Source organism: Larus michahellis, chromosome 8 (assembly GCF_964199755.1).
Source record: "Larus michahellis chromosome 8, bLarMic1.1, whole genome shotgun sequence".
In the NCBI taxonomy this organism is placed as follows: domain Eukaryota; kingdom Metazoa; phylum Chordata; class Aves; order Charadriiformes; family Laridae; genus Larus; species Larus michahellis.
Window position 1 is genome coordinate 57364699 of NC_133903.1, and position 13116 is coordinate 57377814.

A 13116-nucleotide genomic window follows, 5' to 3' on the forward strand; every position below is an offset into this window, starting at 1 on the left:
ACACCAGAACCGCCATCCCGGCAGAGACGTGTCTCCAAATCTGGGCCCATAGGCGGGAACGTGTCCTCTACAAGCTGCGTAACTAAAGGGAATGGGAAAGGAACTTCTTTTCCTGAAAGCCCTCGGATGCATTCGACACCCCAAGGCCGCAGCAGGCCATGTGCGTGGAGCCAGAGAGGGGGGCCAGCAGGGCCCTGTGCCTTCCTTCCGAACAAAACCCACTTGCACCATCCTTAGACCCAAGAACTTAGTGAACCAGAATTATTAAATAAAAAAAGTAAATATAAAAAGAGCGGCGGGCGGGCGAGAGCAGCAGCACGGCACACGGGCCTGTGCCCGCCAGACGCGGCGAGGCCCGACCGCACGGGGAGGGGGGGGCGGCAGCGGCACCGCCCGCGCTCCGTGCTTCGACGGGCGGCCGCGGGGCCGCTCCCCGGGCTCGCACTCGCCGGCCCGAGGCCAGTCTCCCGGCCACCCCAGGCGGCAGCCCCCCCCTTCCCCACCCCCTCCGCCCAGCCCAGCTCAGCTCTGCCCCGGGCGCGACCGAGGGCGGCGCTCCGCGACGGCGCCGCGGGGCCGACCCGAGCACCGGGAACCGGCAGGGCCTGAGGCGGCCCCCGCCCCGCCCCGGCTCCCCGCCCGGCGCTTCCGGGTCGGGCGCGGCGGGTGACGGCGGCGGCGCGGCCATGCCGGCGGCGGGCGAGCGGAGCGCGGCGCGGCGGGAGGCTACGGGGCGGCGGCTGGCGCGGTTCGCGGCGCTCAGAGGTGGGGCGGGCAGGGGGCGGTGGGGCCCGGTCTGGGAGAGCCGCGCCGCGGGGGCCCGGCTGGGCGAGCGCGCCCTGCCCGGCCCCGGGCCGCCCGTCCCCTGACGCGGCCCCCGCTGTGCCCGCAGGGAAGGCCGCCGGGCCCGGCCAGTTCTGGGACGTGGTGGCGGTGACGGCCGCGGACGCGGAGCAGGCGCGCGCCTACCGGCGGCAGCTGGCGGAGAAGCTGCGCGGGAGGGAGCTGCCGCTGGGCGCCCGGTACCATGTCTTCGTGGATCCGCCGGGACCCAAAATCGGTGCGCACCCGTCCGCGCCGGCTCGACCCGGGGGGCGCCGCGCCCGGGCTGGGCTCTCCGGCCTCGACTCCGGCTCCTGCGGGGGGCCGGGCCCGGTGCGGGCCTGTGCAGCGGGAGGGGCCGCGGGAGGCGGCAGCGCGCCCGCACGTGTGCGGGGCAAGCGTCGAGCCGCCACCGCGCCCCGACACCCACGGCCCGCGGCCAGAACCGGGGAACCGGCTCGCTCGATGCAGCATTAATGCGCTTCCCCATCACCCGCCGCAGCACCAATCCCAGTGCGCTCGGCGTGTCGGTGCAGGTAGTGTGGGTGCACTTCCCAGCAGACACTAACGTATTTTTTCTTTAGGCAATGGTGGATCAACACTTCATGTTCTTCGATGCCTGGAAGATCTGTATGGTGATAAATGGACTTCTTTTATTGTGCTGCTAATTCACTCTGGTAATGCTGGTTTACGTTTCACACACTAAAATTGTACGCCCTCCCCCCCCCCCTTTTTTTTTAAAATAATATGATGGCAGGGAAGGAGTCAGAGTTGTAAAATACAGTTCCCTCGGAAAAGTAATCCCAAACATATCTGATCTGATCATTTGAATTGAGATTGATCCTTAGGAGATACTACTGTCACTTAAGCACTTAAGTCGTTCGATCAAACAGTGGAGAAAGAAGTGTAATTCAGAGTATCTGAATTAAGCTCCTGCCTTGAAATTCCCATTTGAGGAGCAGCCCCCTCTGTAGGGGACCTGGGGCCCCTCCTGACTACAGGCAGACTGGATGCCTGCCACCTTACCCCGTTGGTTAGGGCTCTGCCAAAAGGGGCATCGGTTTTGGAGGGGAGAAAGTAACTCACCCAACGAAAACACTGCTTAGTTGACTCATCTGTGACTTAAAATTCCAGGCGGGGGTCCTACTTGTTTTTTCAAGTGAAAAGCAGGCATCATTTGCTTTCTTCACGTTAGTTACAGACAAGTGGTCCATTTTCCATCTCTGAAGCAAACTAAAGGCAATGAAATTAAACACAATTTTAATATAAGCTATTTAAGGCATGCTAAATTTTGGACATAAGGTCAGATCTGCTTTGAGAAATGTGTTAAGAAGAAGGATTGATGATCTTTTTCCATCTGCCGTTTTTTGAGGAGTACTTGGTATATGACCAAGTTGGGGGGATTATACCTTTGTGTAGATGCAAAAGAGCTGTATAGGTTTAGTTTTTACTTATATGCAGTGTCTCTGTATAATTAAAAATGTCTTTTTCTTCAAGGTGGTTACAGTCAACGTTTACCAAACGCAAGTGCCCTGGGAAAGATTTTCACAGCTTTGCCTTTTGGCGATCCCGTTTACCAGATGTTGGACCTGAAGCTCGCCATGTACATTGATTTCCCCAGTCACATGAAGCCAGGAATTCTCGTTACGTGTTCAGATGATCTAGAACTGTACAGCACCGGACTTACAGAAACCATCACATTTGATAAGCCTGGATTTACCGCGTTAGCTCACCCTTCGGATTTGACAGTTGGGACCACTCATGGAGTGTTTGTTCTGGATCCATCCAGCATTTCGGGAAAAGGAGGACTTGAATACACGTCTTGCCATCATTTCCTGCACAAGCCTGATGTCGAGACGATGCGCCAGTGTGGCGCGGTATGCGTAAGGGGGAATTCTTCTCAGCTAAGTTCCTCTGGAGACCACAGCGACTCAGAAATGGACTCGGAGTGTGTGTATACAGACAGTATATTTTACATGGATCATAGCATTGCAAAACAATTACTGATGTTTTATAAGCAGATAGGCACTCTTTCCTGTGAAATAGATGCATACGGTGACTTCCTCCAGGCCCTGGGACCTGGAGCCACTCAAGATTACACAAAAAACACAAGTAACGTCACAAAAGAGGAATCCCAGTTAGTAGAAGTACGGCAGAAGCTATACTCCCTTCTGAAAGGAACTGCACTTAATGTTATAGTCTTAAACAACTCCAAGTTCTATCACATTGGAACAACGCAAGAGTATTTGTTTCATTTTACATCTGATAGCAAACTGAAATTTGAGCTTGACTTACTGCCTGTGGCTTTCAGCAGCTTTTCTGAGAAAGCTGAGAGCTTGGATCAGTCAGCAAGTGTCATTCAAAGCATACTCGAGCCTGGGTGTTCCGTAGGGCCTGGGTCCGTCATTGAATACTCTAGAATCGGACCTGAAGTCTCAGTAGGGAAGAAGAGCATTATTAGTGGATCGCACATAAATGTGAAAGTAGACATACCTTCAGATTGTTTTCTAAGTTCATTAAGTATAAAAATTAACGGTCAAGTAAAGTACATAAGTATGGTGTTCAGTGTAGAAGATGACTTGAAGCGGAGTGTGAAATTGTTGTCAGAGATACACTCGCTCCAGTTTTTTGGAGTCAGCTTGCTGGAATGCTTGGAGCTCTGGGGTGTGAAGGTTTCGGACCAGCTCTTCTCCGGTGAGAACACGCGCCTGGGGCTGTGGACTGCCAGGATCTTTCCTGTTTGTTCTACCTTAAGTGAATCAGTTAGGATGTCGTTAAAAATGTTAAACTCTGTGCGGCGCATGTCAGCTTTTAAATTGCATGGCTTTAAGCTCTTGTCTGTTGAAGAAATGCTCACCTACAAGGATGTAGAAGACATGTTGAAGTTTAGGAAGCAAATTTATGATGAAATCTGTCTACAAAGACAAAAAGAGAAGTCTGATTTGTAGAATGAACTGTACTTGAAGAAATTTCCTGTTTTCATTTGTAGGTGATTGATTACTTCCCATCTTGTAAAAATCATAAGAAAAAAGTACACAAATGTCTGATTTCATTGAAGTAGGAATAATGAAATTGCATTAACAACGTTGTTGTAGCATAACATTAATAATGCAGCAAATGCAGATAAACTATTCTTTTGATGAAATAATTAAATATTTCACATGTCTGAAAACACTCATTGGTGACTTTTCTTGGGGTGCGTGTTATTATATTTTGTAGTCTTCATCAGTAAAATATGATACAGAACAAATTAATCAGCAATTTGACTGAAAACTGCTTTAAAAGTCTTTCAAAGTAGCTCCAACAACATGGAATGATGCGGCAGTAACTTATTTGTCTGTCTTTTCATGATGCCTTTTTACAGTAGTATTTCAAATAGGTAGAGGTAAATTTATTAAAAGTACTTTTTAAATCAAGACATCCTGTCTTAAGCATTAATCATTTTCTTTCTCTATATATTTCATTCTGTAATTTTTTTACAATTTCTTTGTTTTTATCAGAGGAAAAGGATTTGCACGAGAGATCATTCTTTCCCCTGTGACATAATATTGGGGCCAAAACCTGGCATCAAGACATACTGATTTTTGGTTTTTTTACAGTTGGTCATTTGGAAGCTGGTAGTTTGATTGACACCTACCAACTTCCTGTTATCCACGTTAGTGACATGTGCTACATGAAAACCTCCCTTTCGTTCCCTTCCGTATTTCTCTAAACTGAACTGTCAGAGCCCTTGGAGTGATGCTTAATCCCGCTGCGGGCCAGTGGATAAAGCACAACAGGGAGGTTGACCGAGTGAGCGGTACCACGATGCACACCGTCAGAGAAACACAGTATCTGCTCTCCCTTCCCTTTCTCCGCCCGTCACTAGTAAAGACGTCCTTTTGTTTCTAGCTTAGGTGCCAAAGATCCAGCTCCAAATAGATGAGTATGCTTTCTATACTTTCTGTTCTGGCCTGATCAAAAAGTAACGTGCCTTTTTTACGTGTCCAACTTTAAATTCACTTTTCTCTGCTCCCTCTTCCCTGCCCCCCTTTTTTAAAAGTAGAGGCCATGTCATACTAGGAGATGGCAGTGCCCCGCTCGCCCCGACTCGGTCTTGGGCCACGGCACCACAGAGGTGCTGTGCAGGGAGCGCACGCAAGCCCGGCCAATTCCTCTGTGTTTTCAACAGCTCATTACATTACTTCTGTGCTACAAGGTGGAAAAAAAGCTTGTTCACACTAAGTTTATATTGAGATACCTCAATCATTTAGATTTGCTTCTATAATGACATTTTTAATTTTTCCATATCATGCTATTTTTAAGCATGTGCTGTGTATTGTATCAGTGTAACTTGACTGCAAACATAATGCATCTTTTTCTGTTGCATTTATCTATGGGTTTTCATCTTTTCTTTAATGTTTTGTTATAACAGTGTTTGTCTCCCTGCTGACTGAATTCCCTCTTGACGTCTTTCTTACACCACCTGTAAGGTAGTAGTGTAATATCTCATGAATATTACCCAAGGTAGTTCAACCTTCACCAGTTTTCTTCCTCATTGATACAGAAACCTTTCAAGAGACCTACTCTTTTTCCTGAGGATCTCTTCTGAGCAAGAAGAAACACAAAGGAGCTAGACATGGAGGTTGTGAATTGCTTCAAAGGAATAAGGAGAATTTCTGAGCAAACAGAGGTTTTAAAAGTCGTTATAAAACATTAGTCTAACAGTGGAAACAGCAGTAGATTTGAGAGCATTAAGGTCCAAGACAAATGCATAAAGTCACAAAGTCATAGAACATGGAGCGTGAAATTGTGGTTTGTATGTCATCCTATTTGCATAATCTATTCATCTATTAGAGTACACAAAAAGTTCTGGGAAAAACGAATGTTTGACGTAGAGTTTGCATCTTCAGTTGCAGACCAGACTTTGCTCCGAAAAGACTTCCCTGAGGATTGCTTTACTGCTAGACAGGCTTTCTGGATGTTTAGTAACAGTAAAATTAAGTTGCATTCTTTTTACGTGATTATTCACTTTAACTGTTGCAATTGCATTTATTCTAAAGTCCCTAAGTACCATGTATTGATTTCATTACTGAAAGCAATCTGGTTAAAATAGAAGATGGATTTGCTTCTGACACATAAGTAATAGGAAAAAAGAATGAGGAAAAGCATACTGACTAAACGGCGTTTGGAAAGTGTTGGAGTAGACCTGATCAAACAGAAGCTGCTACGGTCTCGGAAGCGGTGTTCTTCCAAGAAAAAAAAGATAATAGCAGGAGTGGAATCCTGGTGGTAGTCTCAGACTACCTTGCCTGGCACCTGGGTCAAGAGGCTGCCCCAGGCTCTGGCAGTCCACCAGCTGCGCAAGGAAAGGCAAGAGGTGCTTCTTGGAGTATTTCCCTCAGATTTTCTTCCCTGGCCTGCTGCTGTCCTGCCTGCCCTGCCCTGGCCTGCTCAGCTGTGCTGGCTCAGCTGCAACCAGGATGGATAAGAAGTAAGGACTCACATCCCTGCAGAAAGTATTATCCTCTGGGATGCGCTATCCATTACTGTCACTCCTTAACCTAGCCGCTGCGTCAGAATGATCCAAGTTTCTGTGAAACGGTAAGTGTCACACAGAAATCCTGTCTTTCTGACATACCGTGTTGGAGACTGACTGTCAGTTTGACAGGGCGGTGATCACAGAATCACAGACTAGTAGGGGTTGGCAAGGACCTCTGGAGATATCTCCTCCAACCCCCTGCCAGAGGAGATTCACCCAGACCTGGCTGGACAGGATCATGTCCTGGCAGGGTTTGCATGTCTCCAGAGAAGACTCCACACCTCTCTGGGCAGCCTGTGCCAGGGCTCTGCCACCCTCACAGCAAAGAAGTTTTTCCTCATGTTGAGATGGAATTTTCTGTGTTCTGGTTCATGCCTGTTGCCCCTTGTCCTGTCCCCGGGCACCACTGAGAAGAGCCTGGCCCCATCCTCTTGCCCCCTGCCCTTTACATATTGATAAGCATTGACGAGGTCCCCTCTCAATCTGCTCTTCTCCAGCGGAACAGACTCAGTTTGCCCTTCTCCAGCCTGAACAGCCCCGGGGCTCTCAGCCTTTCCTCAGCAGAGGGGTGCTCCAGTCCCCTCAGCATCTTCATAGCCCCCCACTGGATCTCCACTGGTAGTCCCTTAACGTCGACAGCCTGCAGGTCTGACCCTAAAGCCGGGCTCACACTCTGGTGAGATGGGTTGTGAGCCTGGTGGATGCTCGTTGGGGTCCACAAAGAAGCCTGGCCCCTGCTAACAGTAAACGCTCATGGAAGCCCCAGATTCCACAACTGACAGGTGGCTGCTGGAGAGCCCAGCTGCGTCTTCCTCACCAAGGGCAGTAACACTTTCACTGTCCTTAGTCCTGCCGTCAAGGATCGGAATGAGGAAAACTTTTGTAGAGGTTTGCTGAAAGTGTTCTTTGGCCACGGCCCCGGAGAGCGTGGCTGTGCTCTAGGCAGTGCACAAAGGAGCTGGATGTCGGCATACCTCAAAATGTGACATTTTTCCTGTTCCCGATCTTCTCCTCCGCTATGCAGTTTGTAGAGAGTGGCCCCATGAAGCTACTGCTTAAACAAATGGTGCGTGGTTTAAACACACCGAATGCACAGTTGCTGCTTCAGATACAGATACTAAAATATGTGACTGCGTTGAATAGCTTGTGGCTAAACATTTCAGTGAGGAGCTAGAAATTTTCTTAACCTTTGAATAAAGGCCTAAGATAACTTTTTTTGCAAACCTGTGCAACATGTCATGTCCAGCCTCATTTAACTGTTCTTAGCAGCATGTCAACGAACTGCCCTGTTAGGACATAAAACATTTAGATCTTGAGGCAAAGAACTTAATAATTTAAAAAAAAAAAAACTGTTGTAATGGAATAAGCGTAGATTTTATTTACTAGGTAAGAAACGTAAGACTGCTTTAAGCCTTTAGGCCACTCCATGCTTTCCTTTTACAGTAAATATTTTTGTCTTAAATTTTATAAAGCAGATTTTGGTCAATATTAGCCATAGGTAATGTCAGCAGGCTTAATTAATTTATTCCACAGGTACTGCAACATCTGGATTTGTAATATTTTTCATTTTTAAACTACAACCAAGTTTAATGTAATATTTTATTTAAAACATTAAAAAATATATTTTACTTTACAGAGCTCTATTAGTTATTTTCCCACACTTTTTAATATCATATAGGGTTATGTGCATGCATGTTCACTCACAGGTTCTGTAAATTCATTCTTGGACTCCACATTTCGGAATAGACATTTCTATATATAAGCTTCCACTAACGTCCATTGAGCCACAGGAAGCACGTGTTTGCCCATTAAATTTCTAATGCACCCATAATCCTTTGTGGTCTTTCTAACTGTCAATAAAATTATCATTGTGAAGTACTAGATTACAAAGTTTATGGAAATATTCAGAGAAAATGGACCATGCCATAGAGAATGTTAGCGCGTGAAGATTGATAATGGTATTGGCAATCCAGGCATCCATCTGTTAAGGGCTGGTGGAATTTAAAAATTAAAATACACATCCATTGCACTTTGATGAATTCTATTGAAAGGATTTGGTAGATATGAGGCATATTTTTCTGCAGGCTTTTTTGTGAGTTTTAAATGCTGAAAGATGGCTACAGAACGTAGCTAGTTTTGTTGATTTTTCCTGCATCAGCTTCAGAATAAAATCTGAAAACCTGGAATGAATACCCTATTTGATTGAAGTCACTAGGAGTTCTGCTTTTGATTTAAGCAGGGGCCAGGATTTTGGCCCTGGCGAGCATGTTGATGGAGCAAAGGTTTCTAGAGTCCGCCAGGGACTCCGAAGTGAAGCAGAACAAGAGCTGCAGAGCTCTCGTTATGTATCTTGCCAGCGAGTGCTGTAACCCTGCACACTCTGCCAAACTCTCGCTGCTGTGCTGCTCCTCGTTGGGCAGCCTGCTGAGGTCTGCTGGGCACCGGGAGAGCAGGGCACCAGCTGGCAAAGCGCCTCCGTCGCTGGTGTGCTGCACCGTGCTGGGCACCGGGAGAGGAGGGCGCCAGCCTGCGAAGCAAGCGCTGGGACTGCAGAGCACAGAAGCAGTGGCAACAGCAGTTAGTCTGCAGTGGATGATGTGACCTCATTTGTGAGTTACCGCAATGATATTTCTGTCAAGGAGAGAGAGAGAGGGCATGACACATAAGCGAGTATTTCTACGTAGCCTTGATGACACATCTGTAAAACGTCGTCTCTATTTAGGCATGAGATAACTCTTTCCTGTATATATTGCAGCTATTTATGAAGCATGCATGTTTTTTAGCTGTAACAAATTCCAGTCCTTACAACAAGGGCTATGTTATAGTGTGATCAAATCTTATTAAAATCAAAAAGACTGGAGACTGGACGCTTCCTGACAGTAATAACCTACGTTTGATGAACACAATATGTGTATGTGTTTTATTCGTATTGCATTTTACAAGCTTTAGCTTATCTTTCTTTTTCACAGTCTGCTGTTAAGGTAGATGACAACAATTTTCTCATGCAACCAGCTGGGATAAACTTATCCCAAGGAAACTGAGAGACACGTGCAAGGCCACACAGTAAAATTTAACAGCGAGATAATAGTAATCATGGGGTTGCTGGTTTCTGGTATCAGATTCTGAAAATAAGACCATTGTGGCATCCCGGCCCATGATTTTCCTCCAGTCTGAGTAATAAAGGATGCAACACTGAAAATGCCCGTCAGGTAAGACTTCCTAAGGGCAAGAGGCAGCTACTGAAATTTGGAGTTTCATTTCGATTAAGGCTTATTGAGTTTCCTAGATGGATGCAGTTTTCATATGGGCCTCTAGATCTTGCCTGGCTCTGTCTGTCCTGAAATGCAACTCAGGCTGGTACAGTCTCAAATAAAGCCAAGATGAGTGTTTAATGATTTTATTCATGTCAGCTTTCTTTATTTAATTAGTTTTGCTGTGTAGTGTAATAATAGGGCTCATAATGAACATCATCTTAATGATTTCCCTGAATGCTTTGAGAGCATGCTATAATGAACAGAGATTTAGTCATACTGTATATATTACACTATGAAATTTGAGAGAGGGGGATTATTTCAGTAACCTTTTAGGCAGGAAATTGAAATCTGAGAAATTGGGCACTTAAAAAAGAACACAAGGGAAGGCAGCTGACATAAAAATGAGCAGCTGAAATATATCTGTGCCAGAAGGATTTGGGGAACTGACGGAAGAAAGCAAGCTCCAACAATCATTTGGATCTGCATAGAAAGGTTCTTGACTTGGACAGGGAGTTTGTCTGTTCTGGAGCTCGGTGGTTCCAACCTCTTCCCGTTCCTAAATCTCTGATGCAACAGCTTCATTTTATCCTCTCTGCACATGTGAAAAATTAATCCCCATGCGAATGCCACTGTAGTATTGTGAGAACAAAAACAGCAATACTATTCTTTTAATCCACTGCCACAGAGAAGCCATTGTAAACACCTGTTTCCTTATATGGGCTACAGAGTTCCTTGTACTTTATTTTCATAAAAATGCATTTTCTTTTAACACCCTTTTCATTTTCTGTGATATATCTGAATGTCACCAGAATGACACTGAAATGTATACAAGCAACTTCCAGCCTCTTGAAGTAAATTATATATATGGATATGTTCTAATTCATTTGAAATAAAGATCATTTCAGAAGACTTAATCCTGTAAAGCCTCCCTGTGAAGGGCATTTAAAACCGGAAAAGGGAAAAGAATTTTTCACGTTTCTCTGGTGAGATTGGACATGACAGCTGCACATTCCAAACATAAAACTTCTAAAAAATTAATCAAAAAAAATTGCACAGCTCAGTAGTCTGTAAACATTACATCTGAAGACTTCACTCACTGAAAAACATTGCTCTTGACATCTTAGTGCTACTTGTATAGATGTTAATTAGAACTGGCCTAACATAATAGTGACTGCAGTTATTCCCTTCTCTGTTTGCAAACGGTCTGCAAACAGGCTCTGGAATTATTATTAGTTTTTGCCTTTTTATTTTCCCCTAGTTTCAATTATTCTGCAACTGCCTGTGATATGAATGCTTCAGGAATTCACCTGGAAGTTGCTTTCATGATGAACAAAGCTGTTGCCCTGACTTTGCTGACTGACCAATTCTCCTCCTGTGCTGTAGTTTCCACTGGCCTTCCCTGAGTGTCCACATCAATGAACCTTCACCCACACAAATGTTTGCAAAGAGCGAATGAAAACACGGTATAGAAACTGGTGACTTCTTTTTGATATATTTTCATAAAGTAGGTGGTACTAGAATACCAATAATAAGCAAGGTATTTACTTCTTTTAAAGCAAATAATTTTCTCTTTCTTATCATGGAAATTTAATGTTCTTACTTTATAAAGCTGTTGTAGGAAAATGCTGTGCAGAAGCGAACAGAATGTTTCTTGGGCTTTGGAGTCTGTCCTGATCCTGTTTCTGTCACAGTTTGCTTGGTCTGGATGGAAAAAAGTTTTGCTCTTCAGGACATGGGGAGTCCCAAAACCTATTTTGTCAATTCCAGATTTTTTTCCCTGGCATTTCACTCCCTGCTGGGAGTCATCATTACCACCGCTCCCCTTACTGCTGCTGGAGTGTCCCACTTCTTCAAGCGACTCTCCGTTAACTGCCCTTAGAGCTGCTGGATTCCACCTCCAGTTACAGCCACAGCATGGGACCCTCACCTCTCCTCGCCTCACCTCACCACACCTCTCCTCCCGCCACTGTGCCTCACCTCACCTCACCACACCTCTCCTCGTTGTGCTGCACCTTGTCTCACACCATCTCAACACACGTCTTCTCGCCTCACTGCGTCTCACCAGGCCTCTCCTCACCTCACCTTGTCTCACCACTCCTCACCTCGCTGCTCTGTCTCGCCTCTGCTCTCGGCGTCTCTCCTCAGCTTTCGGCTCCTCGCCTCAGTGCTCTGTGCCTCGCCTCAGCTCGCTTCACCTGGCCGCTCTTCTCACCTTTATGCTCCTTGCTTCACCTTGCCTCGCCTCGCCTACCCTTTAGCTGCTGTTGTAGGCCTTTTCCCTCCTCTCCTCCCTGCAGGCCATGCCACATCAGCTGAGGGAGCGGTTCGGAGGCGCTGCCCCAGACGCGTGGGGCTGGCACAGCCCCTCACCAGACAACAACCCCGGGGCTTCCCTCAGAGACAGTGGGAGCCCAGACAGAAAAGGGGGGCTCCCTGGGCCCAGGAGCTATCAAGGGTCTGTTTCAGGCCATCCTGTGATTCTTACCTAAACTGACTAACTTCCAGTTTGGATTGTACAGGGCATCCAAGCCCCAAAGTGACAGCAGGCTGAAGCCAAGCCCTTCTGAAGTCCTAACCTGCACAGAGCAGCTAAGTCACCACCATGACGAGTCCCCCACCTTGGCTGGCGTACTCAAGGCAGTGCTGAGGGCTACCAGGCGGTGGGGGGAGGCGGCCGGAGGCTGGCTGGTGCAAGGGGGAGGCACAGCACTGTTGCAGGTCCAGCCGTTCTGGGTGATGGGCGCCAGCACAGCTTCCTTGCTGCTCTGCTGCCATGCAGCTGGCGCAGGAGGCGTGGATGCAGGGCTGCATACACGTGCGCGGTGGAGAGGAGAAGGCCGAGTCTCAGACGCCTGAGAACCGATTCCTTGGCCTGTACCAGCACTAGTGTGGCCAGCAGGACGGGGGCAGTGACCGTCCCCCTGTACTGGGCACTGGCAAGGCCCCACCTCGAGGCCTGTGTCCAGTTTTGGGCCCCTCGCTCCAGGAAAGACATTGAGGGGCTGGAGCGTGTCCAGAGAAGGGCGACGGAGCTGGTGAGGGGTCTGGAGCACAAGCCTCGTGAGGAGCGGCTGAGGGAGCTGGGGGTGTTCAGCCTGGAGAAGAGGAGGCTGAGGGGAGACCTTCTCGCTCTCTGCAGCTCCCTGAAAGGAGGGGGCAGCCAGGGGGGGTCGGGCTCTTCTCCCAAGGAACAGGCCACGGGACAGGGGAAACGGCCTCAAGTTGTGCCAGGGGAGGTTTAGGATGGATATTAGGAGAAATTTCTTCATGGAAAAGGTTGTCAAGCCTTGGCCCAGGCTGCCCAGGGCAGTGGTGGAGTCGCCATCCCTGGAGGGATTGAAAAGCCGGGCAGACGTGGTGCTGAGGGACATGGGCTGGTGGGGGTTTGGGCAGCGTTAGGCGAACAGCTGGACTTGATGATCTGAAAGGTCCCTTCCATCCTAGACGATTCTATGATTCTATGATAGAAGGGAGTTAGCAACATCTGCAGCAGAGGCTGCTAAATGCTGCAGGAGTGCA

General features: G+C 47.5%; 1 protein-coding gene across 2 annotated transcripts; it reads left to right on the plus strand.

Annotated features, from left to right (window-relative positions):
* The first annotated feature begins 615 nt into the window (after positions 1-615).
* Positions 616-4240, plus strand: FPGT (fucose-1-phosphate guanylyltransferase). Of its 2 annotated transcripts, XM_074599212.1 has the most exons (4): positions 617-765; positions 893-1060; positions 1407-1499; positions 2320-4240. In XM_074599212.1, the coding sequence occupies exons 1-4, from the start codon at positions 687-689 to the stop codon at positions 3768-3770; spliced, it is 1791 nt and encodes a 596-aa protein (XP_074455313.1). In that variant the 5' UTR covers positions 617-686; the 3' UTR covers positions 3771-4240. The 2 variants fall into 2 exon arrangements, with proteins under 2 accessions (XP_074455314.1, XP_074455313.1); XM_074599213.1 differs by lacking the exon at positions 893-1060 and having other exon boundaries at positions 616-765.
* Positions 4241-13116: the final 8876 nt, after the last annotated feature.